General features: G+C 41.1%; 3 protein-coding genes across 4 annotated transcripts; 1 reads left to right on the forward strand and 2 right to left on the reverse strand.

The window, feature by feature from the left end:
* Nucleotides 1-565: 565 nt before the first annotated feature.
* LOC118419118 (steroid receptor RNA activator 1-like) lies at nucleotides 566-2,880 on the forward strand. Its single transcript, XM_035825420.1, has 4 exons — nucleotides 566-1,001; nucleotides 1,472-1,580; nucleotides 1,945-2,015; nucleotides 2,321-2,880. The coding sequence occupies exons 1-4, from the start codon at nucleotides 741-743 to the stop codon at nucleotides 2,594-2,596; spliced, it is 717 nt and encodes a 238-aa protein (XP_035681313.1). The 5' UTR covers nucleotides 566-740; the 3' UTR covers nucleotides 2,597-2,880.
* Nucleotides 2,881-3,326: 446 nt separating this feature from the next.
* On the reverse strand, nucleotides 3,327-12,148 carry LOC118419115 (constitutive coactivator of peroxisome proliferator-activated receptor gamma-like). 2 transcript variants are annotated; one of them, XM_035825418.1, is made up of 6 exons: nucleotides 11,972-12,148; nucleotides 7,691-8,981; nucleotides 7,419-7,519; nucleotides 6,826-7,100; nucleotides 6,436-6,642; nucleotides 3,327-6,100 (listed from the first exon to the last, which is right to left on the reverse strand). In XM_035825418.1, the coding sequence occupies exons 1-6, from the start codon at nucleotides 12,132-12,134 to the stop codon at nucleotides 5,984-5,986; spliced, it is 2,154 nt and encodes a 717-aa protein (XP_035681311.1). In that variant the 5' UTR covers nucleotides 12,135-12,148; the 3' UTR covers nucleotides 3,327-5,983. The 2 variants fall into 2 exon arrangements, with proteins under 2 accessions (XP_035681311.1, XP_035681310.1); XM_035825417.1 differs by having other exon boundaries at nucleotides 7,419-7,525.
* Nucleotides 12,149-14,080: 1,932 nt separating this feature from the next.
* LOC118419116 (cytochrome P450 2U1-like) lies at nucleotides 14,081-17,482 on the reverse strand. The gene is made up of 7 exons (XM_035825419.1): nucleotides 17,019-17,482; nucleotides 16,448-16,590; nucleotides 15,779-15,989; nucleotides 15,174-15,457; nucleotides 14,825-15,013; nucleotides 14,517-14,652; nucleotides 14,081-14,363 (listed from the first exon to the last, which is right to left on the reverse strand). The coding sequence occupies exons 1-7, from the start codon at nucleotides 17,401-17,403 to the stop codon at nucleotides 14,185-14,187; spliced, it is 1,527 nt and encodes a 508-aa protein (XP_035681312.1). The 5' UTR covers nucleotides 17,404-17,482; the 3' UTR covers nucleotides 14,081-14,184.
* Nucleotides 17,483-18,333: the final 851 nt, after the last annotated feature.

Below are 18,333 nucleotides of genomic sequence, written 5' to 3' on the forward strand. Positions count from 1 at the left end.
CTTCATTCTTAGAGTATAAAAGACCTGTTTCTTCCAGATCACTTCAGTGTCACTGACGGATTCCAGTTGAAACTGGTGGATTCCAGTTGAAATGTCTGACCGTTTCCAAAACCATATCCAGTTGAGTAACTACTTGAGTAACTACTTTTTGGTGTATCTTATTACCTGGATGTCTAAACTTCCTCGATGTACCTAAGTCTTAGTTCCAGTGTGTCAGGACAGGAACATAATAAAGGTGTGCGGCCTCACCAGCACAGACAGAGCCACTTGACTATCCAACTTCTGTACGCCTGTGACAGGGGCCCGGTAGCAGTATAATCGAATGCTAGATTCTAACTTTTGATGCTAGAAATCAAGCATGAAGGACAGTAGACTACTTTCAATTGTAAATGTCAATAAACATTCCTTTGTTGAAAAATATTATGTCTGCAATGTTGATAAGCAAAGAATTGAATTTGACTGACTTGTTGATACGTGTATTTTGTATTGAAGAATGTTACCCAATGCCTGGTCGAATAAGGCAATCTTTGACTACTGGTACAATATTATGAGTTTTGCTTAAAATTCTATTCTTGTTCTGTTTTTCTGCAGATGCCCCAAGTGTACCTCCTGCAATACCCCCACCAGGGGGAGCCCCAATAAGGGCACCACCAAAGCTATCAACCTCCCCACCTGACTCCATCCTGTTCACCCCTGCAGATGGTACAGTCCAGAGTAGTACCACTGCAGGGCCTGTCCTCATGCCCCCTGTGACTGACACAGCCCTCCCCCCACCCCCCTCCCTCGCACCGACCTTACCTGTTATGGTCAACGGGCCGCTCTTACTCAACCCCGATAGCCCTCAAGTCTTAGCTACATCTTCTGACACCACAAAGAAGACTCCCAAGAAAGCTGAGGAATTGGTAAAGGAACGTGCAAATAATGATGATGAGAATCTTTGTACAAGGAGTCTGGAAAGCCTAAGGAACACTTTGCATGCAGTCAGTGCTCTTGGAGTGGAAGTGAGTTGTACTATTTTCTATCCATTTTATCTGTCTATATGAAGAAAAAAAATTTCAGGAAACCAACATGAATACAACCCTTTGCTTTTACAAGAAGACTGTGTTTTAATCCAAGTTATGATTCAATCATTTGAATCCTTTCCTCAAGTTACCATATCACTGGCAGCCTATGCAATATTCATGTACCTTATAAGCTTGGAGAGGCTTTGCTTTTAAAACTGGGTTGAGATTTCCACTTTTGTTGGCATGGCATATTTAAACAGCTGTCAGCAAATGATGATAACTCTATCACCTAAAAGTTTTACTGTTGGTAAAGCTGATTATCTGACAGCTGGTTAGAGGCACACACAAAAGTGAAAACCTAAGCCTGGTTTAGCAGAGCCTCCACAAGGTATGTTGTATATACTGTAGGCCACTGATAAGGCTCTGCATAGGAGAATACTGGTAACAGCCACTTGTTCCATTCACAGCCTCGAGTGTGTGATGAGGTTGGTAGGAAGCTTACAATGCTGGAGAACATGTGGACAACTGGGAAGCTGTCTAGGCCAGTCCAGGTGTACACTGATGTCCTGGCTTCAGGTGTGGTAAAAATTTATCTGTTCCTTTTTTGGGAGGTCAAAGGCGGTTTGGGGATAAAGTCTTAAATGAGAGATGGGAAACTTTTTGTGAAACAAACAAACCACCAACAATGGTAAGATTGGGCAAGCCAACACAGAACTAGTCTGTTCTAATCCATCAATGGAAGTATACAGCTGATAGCCTGGTATCCAGCAGTTTTATAGCTCCAGAGTCTTTTCTGTCCTCTCTGTATTTGTGGAGAGGACAGAAGAGCCCTGGGAGCTATAATACTGCTGGATACCAAGCTATACAGTTGATTCTCAGACAGCGAAGACTTCCTAGAGTTAATTCATCAGTCATATATTTCCTTCTCTCCTTTCCACAGCCCTAAATGACCGTGACTGTGACTTGGCCCATGACATGCACCTGAAGCTCATGTTGGACCACGTGTCTGAGGTAAAGTGAATCAGTAAATTGTTTTTTGTTAACCTTTTAAGCTTTCCAAAGGATTGATTGAAAATTTTTCCTCCTTTTATTTAGTAGCATGAAAAGGTTATATACTATTTTTTGTGTATATTTTGTGTTTTTAGACTATATAAATGACCAAAGAGCACAACCCTCTTGGTAATTCTAAGCACAAATTGATGCAAATATAATGTTCTTGTATATAATTTTACAAAAAGACGTTTTCCGATCTTTCTTAGACAATTTGATTTGACAGACAGTATAAGAAATAGCAGAATATCTCTTCCATCCTATAGGTCAGGCAGTGGATGGTGGGGGTGAAAAGGCTGATCCAAGAAGCGAGAAACCTCCCTCAGAATCCAGCAGGTACTCCTGCAGCTCAGCAAACAGAACAATGCCCAGACTCAAACAAGGAAGAAGTGGAAGATGGTGCAAAAGTTGATGACACAAAACTGGAGGAACTGACAATCAGTGACCAGACAAAGAAAGAAACAGAGAACACAGACAATGAGACAAAAAATGTAGGAAGCTCTGAGGAAAACAATGATAAAACAGAGGAAGTTGTAGATTAACAGCCTACAGCAGGAAGTACAAAAGTCTTCCCACTGTTGAGTGATAAAAGGGTTCCTGTGCAGAAAAATGTCTATAGCTTAGGCCACACCAGATTAATTCCTTCATTCTCAGATAAGTAATGCTGAACTGAAAGATCTTGAAAAAAAGCCTGGAGCAAAAGCCTGTACCTTGGTACAGGTAGTTTCAGTGAGTGGATGTATTTAGATGTAAATGGTTTCCTTGCTGGATTTTAACTTTTGAACATCTGAGAACCAAGGAAATAAGTTGAAGTGTCCTTACCAACCAAAAAGTCAGTACAAACCTGACAATATCAGGGCTAAATTTGTAACATTGCATCCATCTGCAACTGTCCTAGTGTCACTGACGAAAGACAACGAATGTTGTCTGAAATGTCTGACCATTTCCAAAATCATATTCAGTTGCTTGAAATAACTGCTTTTTCGCATAACTATCCTAGTTGTTAAAGATTTAAAGGCTTCAGCACCTTGTGTTGGGGAATCTTGTTACGAGTGATTCCGTTAACAAATCTTATTATTTAAGTTGTGAGTCTTTGTTTAGTGGCTGCCAACCTTATAGTTCCTTTCTAAAAATGTTCACAGTATATGTTAGTAATTTGTAAATGTAAGAAGCTATTTTTATACTAGGTAATGTACAGTGTATACAGCTTATTAACATAATTGATCTTTGAGATCGAAATTATGTCAAATGTAAAATGCTTTGTGGTGACTGGTTTTATTGAGGTAACAAGATTTATATGAATGTACTAAAAATTTGATAATATTTCGAAGAAAAAAGGTAGATATGTTCAACTTTCGAAGGAACTCTCTCAAGACCCTTGTATCTATTGATGACATCTCAAAAGTTAAATGGGTAGACATTTTCAAAAGCGTTTTTAAATGGTACATTGATTAATTGTATTCTTGGCTTGGCACACTTAATAAAACTGCAATACCTGTGCTTGATTTGCCAGGAAAGCCAATCATGAAATCTTAGTCACCTTTTGTGAAATATAGCTGAATTTATCAAATACGTTTAAGAGAAACAGCAAGTTATCATCAAGTGATGTGTTTGAAAGTTGGAAGAAATGTTGATTAATATAATAATGCAGGATTACTTGATGTGTATTCTTCTGAAAGAAGGAACATGATTAAGTTAACAATCTAAGATAGTTTGTTGGTGCAATTTTCAAATCTAACTTGTAATCTTGCAATTTGATTGTGTTGCATTTAGGTATGTGCCAGTAGTAAATAAAGGCTTGTGTTTTCTTCCACAATTTCTTTCCATAAATATGGTGGTCAGTTACAACCATTGCAATATGCAACAATGAATTGAATGTATTTCAGGTATATATAGGAAGTAATATGGACATTCATGTAAATGCAAATAGCAATATCTACAACATGTTGCATGTCTAAATAAAGGTGTCCCTGTAGAATGGACAGAGTTTTAAATGAAAGACATTTTATGACTTTCTTGTGAACAATGTACTTACATAAGGTAGTTTCATAATAATAGGAAAGCATTTAAATGTTACCATCACTTTTCAAGTGCAAGTACATGTATATGTATGGCATAAGGCAAAAGTCATACCAATGTCAGACCCCCATCCAGTCATTTAACCCTGACCATGTATCCACTTTGCACACCATGTATACAAAATACCTATCTTGTAGGTCATCACTGCTTATGGTATCACATGCCCATAAAGAGACAATTGTTTATAAGGACTAACCTACTGCTGTAAACCCCTCAACCAGCATGTTTATTGCTAAAAGGCTGTAATGGCAGTAGGGGGATGTTAAGGGAGATCTTGTATGGGGCCTTTTTGTCAGAGCAAAAATCCCGAATTTTTGTGAAACTGCTTCTTTTTCTCTTCTGTTTGCTGCGATTGAGGTCAATGATTTTTCAACCCTCAGACACAAAATGTTAAATGTTACCAGGTTCCTTTAGTCCCCACTCTTTTCTATCTAGGCAGTTATAACATAAACCACAGCTTGTCCTTAATTGAGCTGACACAGGAAGGCAACATATGGTGAAGTAAGGGCAGTAATTCATCATTCTTACACTTTTGGTGACACTTGAATTGGGTACCATCATCATCATGAATTGGGTAACACACAACTCCTATATTGTTCAAACACTGTATGGTATTGGTAATAGACCATGATATGTATACACTGCACTTGAAATTATGTGACTCTCTATAAATTATATTTGTAGAGTTCCCTTACATTATCCACCCATTTTCAGTTTCCTAGCAGTAACTTTATATTATATGTTGGTAGGACTGAATGTCATTTCTGGATTAGAGAAAGGTTATAACTGCCAAATACAGGCAGGAAATGAAGCAAAGATTTATGAGTTCATAATGACAGGTTATGTTGAAAGGAACATTCTAATCACATGGCCATTACCACTGTTGAGTGCATGGTACCAATTGTTAAATACTGTGTAATGTGGAAAAGATGTTAAAGTTAGAAAATTCAATCATACCAAACCATTTTGATGCTGGAATCAATTAGAAAGTGGTGAGTGTTCTGAAGATGTAACAACTTGGAGATTTCAACATTGGATTCCTAGGTACTGTATAAGCAACATTTGAGGATTGAGGGACGAAGTTTTTACCCTTCTACACTGTACATCATTACTTCCCTTGATTTGGTTTCATGGGAATAAAATATGTGTTGTGAAGCAACGATTGAATATATGGTTTAAATCTTGTTATTTTACAGTTCACAGTAGAAAGAGCAATATATACATGTAGAACTTCTTTTTTTACATGTGACTACAATGACTCCCTACGTTTTCTGAACTGACACAGTATAGAACTGGTATAACTTGAAATACTAAGAAAAGAGTGGGGTGTTCTGTCTGAAAAGTTTCTGTACAGCCACTTGTCTTCTATGACTAATCTCCATGTCAGCAGGTACTCCTAAAATGGTATACACCTTGGGAATGACTCCTAGTTGATGGATGAGTTGAAAAATGTCTTTTAACAACTTAAAACATGTGTGATTGCAAAGTTGAGATGAGCTACACTTGGTGCCCAATTATGGGCCTTTCCTTCAATTTCTCCAATTAGCCATGCAAGAGAGCAGGCATCAGCCATCTCCATGGAGTCCCTTATTGTTGAGTTTGTTGTCATTCAGCCTCTGAACCAGGAGACTGATGTTAAAAGTATGCCATATTTGATAGCAAAGTTTGGATGAGCTACGCTTGGTGCCCAATTAGAGAGTTTTCCTTGAAATTCTCCAATTAGTCAAGATCTATGGAGGCATCTCTATGGAGCCCCTTATTGTTGCGTTCGTGCCCATTCAGCCTCTTAGTCAGGAGACTTATGTCTAAAAGGAGAAGTTCCAATAGGAGTCAACGATTCTCTGTCAGTATTAGTGGCCGCCCATGCCCTGATGATGTGGAAAGCACATTTCTCTTCTCTTCTGATCCAGCCTGGTTCCAAGTACTACCAACTCCTTCAGAGTCCAGAACAACTGTAGAGCTCTATCCTATGGGAAACAAAACAGTGTGGGTATGTAGCATACATGTGTATTGTTATAACTTGATTTTGGGAGGACAACTTGTAAAGGTGTTGATACACCTGTTTTGTCCTCCCTTCCACTTGTTTTTGCATGTGGTAAATTCAAATAAAGAAATAAAGAAATTGAAGCAGCAGATTCTTCTCAAAGTGTTTGGTATGACTCGACTGGGGGTCACACCCGAGACCTATAACACATGCAGTATGCAGTGTGCATGACATCAGAAACCAACATGGGAGTCCCCAAATCAAAACAGGTTTTGCTATTACAATTAATTGTGTAATAGGTCGGTGTTTTCTACTCACATCGTGATCACATAGAGCTCTGACATCTGCACCCCCCTCTGCCATCAGATACTTGTGGTGAAATAGCTTCCCATCAAAGTAGTGCCAGGGCATCCCATCCTGCACCGTGATTGGCCAGCCACATGCACAGTCGGCCAATAGGGCGTAGCTTACACCCTTGAGGAACACAGCAGCAAGATGGACTGGGTGGGGTACAACTCTAGGTACCTGAGACAAAGACATTTTGTTTGTGAAACTCTTGCCATTAGTAAAACAAGGCCTAAAAGTTTATAAGTTTTACCAAATTCACAGTACCTTTTCAAGTTCTTACTTAAGTTCCCAGTGTTATGCATACTAGCTATCTGTGGACTATTTCAACACCATAGGGTTCTTCAATTCACCTCAATCTACCTTTAAGCCACGAAGCCCTCCAGCATCTTGAGCAAAGGGGACCACAGCTTGAGCCAGGAAGGCATCCACTTCCCATTCCTGCAATGCTGACATGTGTTTCACCATGTAGTGTAGTACTAAAGATGGGATGATGTAGTGTGGGTCTGGTTCTACCCTTAACACAGATTCCAGCAGACCAGCACAGTCCATGCAGGCAAAGAATGTGTGCAGACGGAGGTGTTTAGTCTGTGGTTCACCACTGGAGAACCACAGCATGGAGAGGGATGGAGTCCCTCCTGAAAACAAAGAACACAGAGGTCAGGGTAGGGAATTGAAGTGTAATACTACTACATGTGTTGTCCTCTATGGGGTGTTAACACTCATATGGCTTGGAGGAAGTACTATCTGCTAACGCTAGATGTTTAAACCAAAAAGTGTTTACTGCAACTGGTAGATTTGAATTCACCTTTGTATTATGTAATTATAACATTATACACATTTAAACACATCGAAACTTGTACTTCTCCAGATTTGACCGAAGTCCCCAGAAAGGCTGTCAACTTGTGCTATTTTAGAGTTTGGTTACACTTAATACTGATTGTATTTACATGTACCTATTAGGTTCAGCGGTACAGCATTTATGACATCAGGACGGGTCAAAGGGTTTCCTCTGTAGGGGCACCACTCCTTCACTGCATTCTTTCCAACAACAGGTCTACAAAAAAAGACATAACATTAGTACAAGTACTTTTAAAAATGGCACAGTCTAAATCTAAATATTAATTTATACAGGCTTTTCAGATTGCAATCATAGTCCATAATTGATCAAGAGCAACAATTATGCATTTCTGCAAGCTTCATTTTGAACCTTGAAATTGCCTTTCACCTGTCAGCATGTGTACTTCCCTGAGGTAGTTGGTCTCCCACAGCAGTTGATGAAACATCTGTATGAAACCCTCTATTTCCGTGGCTAGGCAAGAGAGGAGTTGAAAACCTTGGAGCCAAAAGGACTGGTCTCTGAGGCATTCTCTGAGTCATTACTGCTTTACTTCTGTTTATTTCGTTTGGCATGTCACAGTAACAGCCTACTCCATAGAGTACTGCATACATTCTCTGTCGAATTGGACGGAATAGTACAGAAGAAGAGGGGACATCTTTGTTAGTTTCATCTTCCATTGCCACACTGCTATCTGTCTCGGCTGAGATGAGTATGTTGTAGATTTGCGCAATGTTGTCTGAATTCAGATGCCTTTCCCGAGCAAACTGGAGGACTTTGGTGTCAACCCTGGATCTAATTTCTTCCACATTCACTTCAAGAGTAATCTCTTCATCCCCACTCATCTGCCTGCAGTTCCTTTTAACACCAGAAGGTGGCAGTGCATGTGGAGGGCAGTTCTGCATGTACCATGGTAATTGATCCCCTGGTAACAAGTACATTCTGGCCCCTTCTTCCATTCTCAACCATTTGTCTGGCTCATTGGGAAACACGTCACGTGCGACGTCCCGTATCGTTGTTCCATGCGGAATCGTTTGCATGTATCTTGATACTGCCATCACTACGTCCTCTACTCTAGGGAACCTAGCATTAGCTGGCACCCCTACTTGCCTTCTCTTAAAAGACTCTAACTCCGTAGACTTGATTATATCATTCCCCATAAGACAGGAGAAGAGTGGTAAGTCTTCCAAGCTAATTTGCAGTCGATAACACAACCTATCCCTTGAATACTGTATTGTATTTAAGGTAGCTATATCCAGATTTTTGCTAGAATAGAAAGGGACAGTATTGAAGATTACAAAATCACTGTCCTGGCCAAGGATCCCGAAACATGGATACTTCCTACAGTATTCCGCTATTTCTATATCTGCTTCTTTGGTAGAGTTTATGACAACAGCACCCAGACTCTTCAGAGCAAACCTAGTCAGTGTTCCCAAGCTGACCGGCATCTGGAACAGGTCATCGGAAGGCTGGGTGCCGTGTTTCTTGATGTGAGTGAAAGCTACGAGCACGTCTCTAGCCGACTGCTGCCTGCGTTTCACCCATTCTGCACGTTTAGACTTTTCCACAACCCCGTCAAAGATGAACACAAGGTCAATACCAGCAGTTCTGAAAGACTGGAGAAACCGTCCTAGTTCCTCGTAGTATTCTCTCCACTGTCCTCCGTACACCCATGGAAGTTCTGGAAAAATTAAGGTACCGGTAATCCATCAAGTAAAAATAACAATTCTGCATCAAATTTTAAAATTAATGCTTACTTGTTTAAACCTTGAGCAGGCCGCTTTAGGCCACACCAATTTAATTTCTTGGTTCACGGATTTTTTCATAAAAAATATGGAGTGAAAGGGCGAAATAAAAATAAAAATAAAAATTGTAAAATGGTTGGGGTAAAGATAACAACTAATCCAAAACATAAAGAAAAAAAGTTTTCAACTTGAAAAAAGTACAAAAACACTATTATTGGACAGTAACAGCACCTGTACCCACACTTTAAGGAGCTTATAATCGGCTACTTCACAATCTAATGTACCCATTTTTTTTCTGACATGTTATCAGTTGATAGCAAAAGATACACAGTCTATAGCTGTTTTATAAATTCATTTCCCAAAACCTGGTACAACAAGGAACATGTCACAAAAAGAATTTTGTAAATCGGTCAATATTTGGCAAAAATATTGACCAAAATATAACCTAAAAATGCCCAATTTTAAGCGTTATCGGGGACCATTCAGTTTTTACTAATTCTTAAACCTCTGATCTAACAGAAAAATTGTAGTTGGTAGTTAGAAACCACTTGCTTTTGATATGCGGTCATGTGTCTACTAGTGATTTTATGCTTTTTTTGAAGGACATGACCATTTTTTGGTTCCATAGGGACTATTTTTCCATTTTACCCACATGTTGACAGATTCCAATGTTATTTTAACTGGATATATCTGTAGTCTGTAGCAGCTAATTGTTTGGTAATATTGGTGTTGTCTTTGTATGTAAAAGTAAGGTATTGTGTGTGTAGAAGGTCAGAAGTAGAATAAGATCAGTAGCACACTCTTATGACATATTATTTACAAGCAAAGTCCAGGATGTCATCTTCCGAAAAAAATCTGTAGCGTCCGTACCCCCTTTAATTTCTGTACTAAGTAAATCCCACAAGCTTGTGATTATGACAGTTTAGAGGTCTCTATTACCACATACTAGAACACCCTTTAAACCATTGCTGTCCTGAAAACTCTGTCTAGTATAGCACCGTAAACATCAAAATGTAGCGTCCGTACCCCCTGTAGCGTCCGTACCCCCACCTGTAGCGTCCGTACCCCCATTTGAAGCTTTTTAGCAAAATGCTGTTAAAATTGCTGTCCAACTGCTACAATTCTGATTCAATACATTAATTACAGTTCTTACAGATATGATTGGTTAACTTTTTTCTCTAAAAATGTGACTTTTCAATGAATTTGAGCTGCATTTTTCTGAGATTTCTACACACCCTCAGACTTCATAAATGGTTCATTCCAAAGCAGCCAAAGATGGATGTGAGATGATATTTGATATCCCCCCATGAGTTTAGCTGATGTAAGAACACCAGTTTGGTAGATCTACATTATACAAGGCATAAATTAAACATTATATGATAGTATTACATAGTATGTAATGTGTAGCGTCCGTACCCCCTGCACTATTGTTTCTCTTGTCCAAACCAATATGTACATAGCATGTATTCAAGAAAGATGCAAGTTTACATTGCTGGTTTGATGGCATGGGAAGCACTGTGTTATATTCTTTTATGTAAACCATCACTTCTTTATCACAGATTCTGTAAAATCTTCTATCAGTAGGCCTGTTATCAAAAAGTAGAGTACAGATCCAACTGGGTGGAATCTCAACTGGCATATTTATATTCTCATTTTCTTTGTTAAACTGCTGCAGTAGCATTAATGGATGCTTCAATTACTAAATAGTTAATGATTATTAGAAAATGGACATGTTTAGTGGGCTAATTCCATTGTTCACTACCAGTCTTTACTATAATTGTGTAGCGTCCGTACCCCCCTTGAAATGTTCATTAATGGTCATATGAAAGATTCTATGTTATGTTATACACTATATCTGTTGTGATTTTATGTAGAAGCCCAATGAGGATAGATAACTACCAAAATTTAGCTACTATGGTATCTGGATTAAGAATTATAGTATTTGATCTTTGCTTCAAGCCAAAATACCCGCATATCATTATAGCTGCTTTAGTAACAGATGACCAGAAAATGACCTAACATAGTCATACTGCAACTTGAGTTGATTTTCTAGCATTGCAAATGCTAATTATACAAGAAGATAAGGATAAAACACCCATTTTCTGTTCTAATGTTGAATATACAGTATGCTGCAGTTCCAGTAATTCTAAAGTTGTAGCGTCCGTACCCCCTTAGTGGTCCATTTATAAAAGCCCATGTACCAAAGTTATAAAAGCTCGTTGTGCGGAGATCCTTTAGGATAGTAAGCCCAAGGTGTGTACCTTTGAACTGCTAATAACAAAAAAAGAATAAAATGGAGTTGAATTTTCACCCCTAGTGACCCCCTTTTGGTACATTAGATTGTGAAGTAGCCGAATATATAGGCCAATTTGCTACACCAGAAAGTTGGTGAATGGTTTCATTAATGGTGAAAATTTGCTGAGTGGTCATTTCTATTTTTTTATTTTTTTCCAAAAAATAGGAGCGAGCAAATCCGTGAACCAAGGAATTAAATTGGTGTGGCCTTAAGTATGATTTAATCAGGCCAGAGGACAATAGCCAGATGTAGGTATCATACATCCTATGTCATCTCTGATTGTGCTTCTACCTCTTGGTAGGGTTGTAATCACTGACACCACTCCAAACTGCACTTTCTACTGGTTTATACTCAGAGTGTCTCTTCAGACATCTTCTCAGTCTGAGAGGGTCTAAACTGCCTGCTTCCTCTAGTACGCACAACATATGGACACCCAGGATCGAAGCTGGCCATGGCTGTTTGGTGCTATTTATCTAACCCCCCCAATGTTACAGTAGCAAACTAGACAATTAACACCACATGTTACAGCGGGGTTCGAACTCTCAACCTCCAAATATAATGCAGGGCTACTTTTTTTAATATCGCTAGTAGTAGTACGGGATGCTCCTTGAAAATCACTTAATGACTCACCTTGATTGTAGAATTTCCTGAGGCAGCCTAGACCATCCACCACCATGACTGGTCTGGCCCGATGTTGTCTGTAGTACTGTCTGGATAACTCGAACAGGTTCACTTTAACACAGGCTTCTGGACAATGTCTCTCCAGGTATGTCTGAAGACCACGCACTCCCATTCTGTTTGTCTTCTCTAATCTAGAATACAATTTATAAACGCGTGTTGACTTAGTTTCTTTTTGTAATTATTGTGATCTAATTCGTGATGACTATATGTGTTTGCAAGATTGGAGTGGGAGATGGCCATAACCTCCTTTAACCTGCCACCTTCTTAGACTTAGTACATGTAACGTTATCAAACTCAGTTGTCACTACTAGTATCTAAAAATGGGGGAGGGGGGCATCCGTACTAAGGAATCCCGTAGATTAACACTTCTATAAACGCCATCAAAACGCCGAAATTTATATCATGAGATCAATGAAAAGAAGATCCCTGAATCTGTGTAATCATTTTGTCAAAATTACCTCTTTAGATAAAGATTTTGCGGATTTTTCAAGCAATTCACTTACCCCAACTCACTCTGACACCCACATGTCACGCTGATTACTGCACTCACTTCCGGGATTGCTGGGTAAGACCATTCGGCTTATAGGTGGGATCAGGATGATTTTTTTAAAAGACCACAAAAAATTGTGTTTCCATCTCCTCTTCGGAAAAAGTATTTGAAATTACAAAACGCATGAACATAACTATAGCGATTTCAGAAGTATGAATACTCAAATGAAGACTACAAGTTTTTACTTTTATTTTTACCAGTCCTAGCTGGCCCAATGCGTGCAATGTTCCCAACCGGCAAAAACCCTAACGTTAACGTTATGGGAGCAGAACACAGTTTTTCGCCTATGGGGATTTACATGGTTAAGGACCCCAAAGTGAGGTGGTTCGACGACTCAAAAAATATATCAGGGTGCAAAAGTAATTAACAAGAATTCGATATGTTGGAGTTGAGGGTATTCACATATCTACAACATATGTGAAAATGAGCATAAGTTTGTCGTCTCGTTTTCCCAGAAAGAACACTTTGAAATGACCCCCAGCGGAGGTCACCATACTGCAGCCGACACACGGAAGTAGCGGGAACCGGATTCGTGCGCGAAATTCTACCCAGCCAAAAAAGCATCGTAACCCAACTCATACAGCCTCAAAACTTACATATTCCTCTACTATCCACCACAGTTTCCGACTCGCTGACGTGCACAGAAAAATTTCTATGGTTTTTCAAGAACTGCGACGACCTATTTTGTGCCCGATCTACTCGCCCATAAATACTGTGTTATGCGACCTTATATCGAGTCGAGTAAAGTAGTGCAAATCTGGTAGACACTCTCCTCATGTAACAGGAATCACAAACAATTCATCGAAATTCCCAGGTTTAATCTATGATATTCAACCAATCACCCCTTGTTGACATAAGCATGCTCACCGCAAAAGAAGTATAATATTTGGGTCCTGCTAGTCCGGGACATCTGAGTAAAATCTGGACTATGGATGAGATACAGACGGAAAACCTTGAGACTCACCTACAGTATACAATATACAAACTGCATGCAACGTTGATAGAAAGTACTAACTTCTAGCTCTCACAATGCATAACAATATAATTATAACGAAAATCAAAGTACCATATAGAGGCCTGTGGGCCAATCTCAGTACAATAATGCAAACAAAATTGACTAGGTTCTTCTCCGCACCAACATGTTGGTAGACCTGGAATTTTAGCGTAGAATGATTCTAATACTGATTTCTTTGTATTACAATAAAATAACGCTATGACGATGATGATGTTATTTGAAGTCTTTATCATCATGAGTGGAAATTCTTGGTAAATGATAGCCTCTACCAGGCTCCACAGGTCGCTGGAAAAATAGTAGAAATTGGCCAAATAATGCAGAAAACACAGCAGACTAGTTAGATGGCCGAGGAGTACAGTTTGCGACCTAAGGCCGGCCAACACTCCTAGGCCTACTAGGCTTTTATTCCTAACTTGAATTGGCCAAAGTCCCCTATATTCGGCCAGACTAGGTAAATGATACTTCGTTGATAACAGTGGACAGATATCATTAATTCACGGTGGATTGAAACATGTTTATTCCTGCAGACCTAATGTGTCTCATCGAGAAAAATAAAACTTTATGATCTTGCATTCACATATAAAGTAACTCCGGCTATTAACGCGGTATCGCACAGAGCTGAAACGGAGGGGGCGTCAGCGTCAGACCGAAGACGCCGTCTGTGTCCGGAGGAGAAGCGTCCTCTGGCGTCTTGAAGATGAAGGACTGCAGCAGGGTCGAGAAGAACAGGAAAAGCTCCATCCTGGCCAGCTGCTCGCCGGGACACACACGTCGGCCTGCAAACAAAGAATGCCCATTAGGAAGATCAGGCACACGTAGAAAAGAAAGTAAAAGTGTGTTATTACTGTAGTCAAAAACGTTAAAACAAGAAATTTACAAAAGCTCTAAACATTTCATGTGGTGGTATTAGGTTTCCCAACTATTTTTACCTCCTGAAAAGGGCAGGAAAGATTCCGGCTTGTTCACGACGTTTCCATCCTTGTCCAGAAACCTTTCGGGGTCAAACCTGTCCGGATCAGGCCAGTAGACGGGGTCCATGTGAAGAGAGTGCAGGTTCACCAGCACCTGGGAAAGGAATAATGAGGTCACAAACACAGTTATAAAACTCTTCGTACTACGGGATATTCTTCCAGTGGATTGCTAACACTCAGTCAAATGTTTATCTGCCAATGAAGGGATCATTTCTGTGCAGAAATGTTGTGTAATATGAAACATAACACCTCGCTACTCATCATACCTGAGTTCCCTTAGGAATGTCGTATTCCTGCACCTTCACCTCCCGTGTGGTGGCGTGTGGAATGGCGACGGGAAGAAGGCTGCGGATCCTCATGACCTCCAGCAGGCAGGCGTTCACGTAGGGCAGCTGGGAACGGTGGGACAGGGCGGGCAGACTCGCACCAACAACGGCATCAAGCTCCTCTTGTACCTATTAGGAGGCAATGACGTACTTACAGACATTACAGAGTCACAGGAAAATCTCAGAATATCGTGATACATTTTGTATTTGCCCAGTCCTTTGAAGTACGACAGAGTCAAGCAGGGTTACGTTTTGAAGAAGCTAAATTGCTCACAAGTAGTACTAGTACCTTGTGTTGGATGTCGGGGTTCAAGGTCATGTAGAGTAGACTCCACAGCAGTGTGTTGGTGGTTGTATCAGTTCCCGCAAAGAAGAGGTTACCGGCCATATACAGGACATTCTCCTCCGTCAGACCATCCACCTTCCCCTGCTGTTCAACTTCCAGTAGGCAGAAGTCGAGGAAGTCTCGCGGGTTCTCGCGATCCAGGTGTTCCCGATGGCGAGATATTTCCTCTCTTAACACATTTTGGACCTTGAGGTCTTCTTCAAGGGCATTGACGCCGGCTCTGTTCACTGAAGAATATGCATGGATATGAATGTTGACAAAAAGATATAGACGTTTCGGTAACTCCTCAACAACCTTCCTCATAGCCTGAATCAACTCTGCTTCCTCTTGTCACAGTGGTTGCGTTGTGCCATGGGAAGGATGTTGTCACAAATGTGACTAGATTCCCGAGAAAGGTAGCTGAGCACTTAACGTAGCGTCGGACATGTAGTAAGTAAAAGCGTGGAAAATTGATATCTTCCTATAACCTACCAATCGGGGAAAAGCCATTCCCTTAATTATAGATGTTGTGATGTTATAAATGTTGTGCAAAGGACAATTCTACCTACCAATAGGAACAAACCGTAAGAAAGGGAAGACACTGATGATCTGCGCAGACCCGATTTCAAATGTTACGGTGATAATCGCCTCCAAGAGCTGTTGGAACGTTTCATCCTCGTAGTCGTAGCGCTTCCCGAACACCATGGAGCAGATGATGTTTGCAACCGCTACATTGACATCATGGGCGATGTCAAATGGATGTCTATTGTAAACTGCAACCTGAACAATTAAGAGGTTTTTGTTTTGGCTGCAAAATGATATGTTGCGCTCACGTGATGTAAAAATCATGTAGGTTTAATTTGTTTTGGTAGTCAAGTCGATTTTTAAACTTAAAAGTTGCGGACTTGCACCCTAAACCAAATGAAAGAAAGAATTTCAAAGTGATCTCGATCCAGTCCTAAGGACTGCAACCCTTTCCTGTAGCGTGCATGTCGGGTGAGCGACACAGCCGGGATCGAACTCACGGCTTTTATAGCTAGTTCCAGAAGCAGGGCCGCTAACCACTGGACTACGCACTGGACTACGATCCCCTCATTATGGTACATATGTCATCGCGAACTGCACGATTCAAGCAATGGTCAGGACTATCCGACAGACAGGCATATGATTGATGATAAGAATTATCAACATAGTGGTCACGTCATCAATCCTCATTCACACACCTACATGGATCTTACCCTGTTGTGGAGAATGTTCGCTTCCTCTCGGATTTTTTCTTCAACGCTGCCATGTCCGACCTTCATGCCCAGGTTCTTCAGAGCGGTGGTGACAAACCTCTTCCTCTGTCTGAACCCGGTCCCCCAACGTGCAGTGACTACTTCTACATACAGGAACAAAGAACATGTCTATTGTGTCCAATACTCCCTGTTATGTGCGACGTAGGGCGAAATCGTCGCGGAATGTGTGTAAATCGTGCGATGTATGTGACATAGGCTTAACACAGGACGTGAAGGGGTGTGATATACATGTAGAACTCTGTGAATGAATATGATACGACAGATCACCGGAGTTAGCGACCGCGACAACTAAACAGTATTTTATGATGATTGATTTGGTATGTAACCGGGGCTTTAGTCACATACGCCGTACGATGTTTAGCGAGGCTATGGTAGAACCAACCAACCAACAGCAGGAACAGCAGGGACTTTTTCTGTCTCAAGACAGCTGGCAACGCATCCACACCTGTCACAGTTTTCTGCGGTACACATGTCGTTTTAATTTTTCACCATATAGTGAATAAAAGTTTACCTTTTCCGAAACCAGTTGTCGCATCAAACAGGTAGTTTTGCGGCCTGGACGCGAACAGCTCAGACCTGTCCACGAGCGCATCCTTGACGGCAGTGTAGCCGTTCAGAACCACCACATCTTCCATCCCCATCCTGACGGTGAAGACGTCCCCGTACTGCCGCCTCCACGCCGCCAGCTTGAGGTGAGGCGCTCGGCCCAAGGCGAGGAGGTGCCCGAGAACGGGCACACGTCCTGCCGGGTAAGGAGGCAGGTTTTTGGAACGTTTGAAGACGAGACTTGCCAGGAGAAAGGCCGCACAGAAGACAAGAAACGTCTGAAGGGTGAGCCCAGAGATGTGTAAAATCTCCTGAAGGGACTCAGTTATCCAGGTGACGACTGCAACCATATTTTCACGCAAAACGCAGTCAAAAAGTGTTTATTGAACTTTATGCGCATCCGTTCTGCGCAGCACGAAGTTCAAGTTCACGAACACGTACACCAACCCACTTTCGGGGACAGTCAAAGTCCAGTAGTTCAAACAAAGCGGCGATCCAATGTCTGTAGGTGACCCCGTGGACAACCAATAAGCGTCATTTCTAAAACAGTAGGGTACCGATGCAATGGCGAAGGGGATAGAGTGTTCGCCTGCTGCTAGTGGGTCCTAATGCCTAGGTTACACATAGCCGAATTTGGCTCCCGACTCTCTCCCGACTATGGTTTAGGAGTGATTCGGGAGCTAGTCGGCTGTAGTCGGCTGGTGTTCGGCTGAGTCGGATGGCGTTCGGCTGGCGTTCGGCTGAGTCGGCTGGTGTTCGGCTGCTCCATCCGAATGTTTTGAAATGTTCAAAACATTCGGCTCTGAACGGCAACTCTGGAATGGGTCGGTTGGTGGTCGGCTGGTGTTCGGCACGGTCGGCTAGTGTTCGGTTGGTGTTCGGGATTAAGTCAGCAGTCAAATTAAATCTTAACCACGCCATAAACATTGCTGATTTACTCCCATATTGTTTCCAACTTACCAATGATTCACCCCAAGACCTTAGACAAATCTCTGCTAACTCATTCCCAAGCAAAAAGACTATTGCCAGAACGTAGACGAATCACTCCCGAACTTCACACGACCGACATCCAGCCAAAAGCAAAAAGACCCATAAATGCCGCACTGGAGCTATATGTGATCTAAATTTGATCTCTTGGTGATGTTTACAAATAGAACAAAGGACATTCTTGATTAAAAACAAAAATGAGCACTCTTTTGAAAATCGCTGATTATGTCTATTTCAAGTCGAAAAAGGGTCGGCAATCGGTTGGGGATCAGTCAGGAGTGATTCGGCAGTCT

Source organism: Branchiostoma floridae, chromosome 7 (assembly GCF_000003815.2).
Source record: "Branchiostoma floridae strain S238N-H82 chromosome 7, Bfl_VNyyK, whole genome shotgun sequence".
Classification (NCBI taxonomy): Eukaryota; Metazoa; Chordata; class Leptocardii; order Amphioxiformes; family Branchiostomatidae; genus Branchiostoma; species Branchiostoma floridae.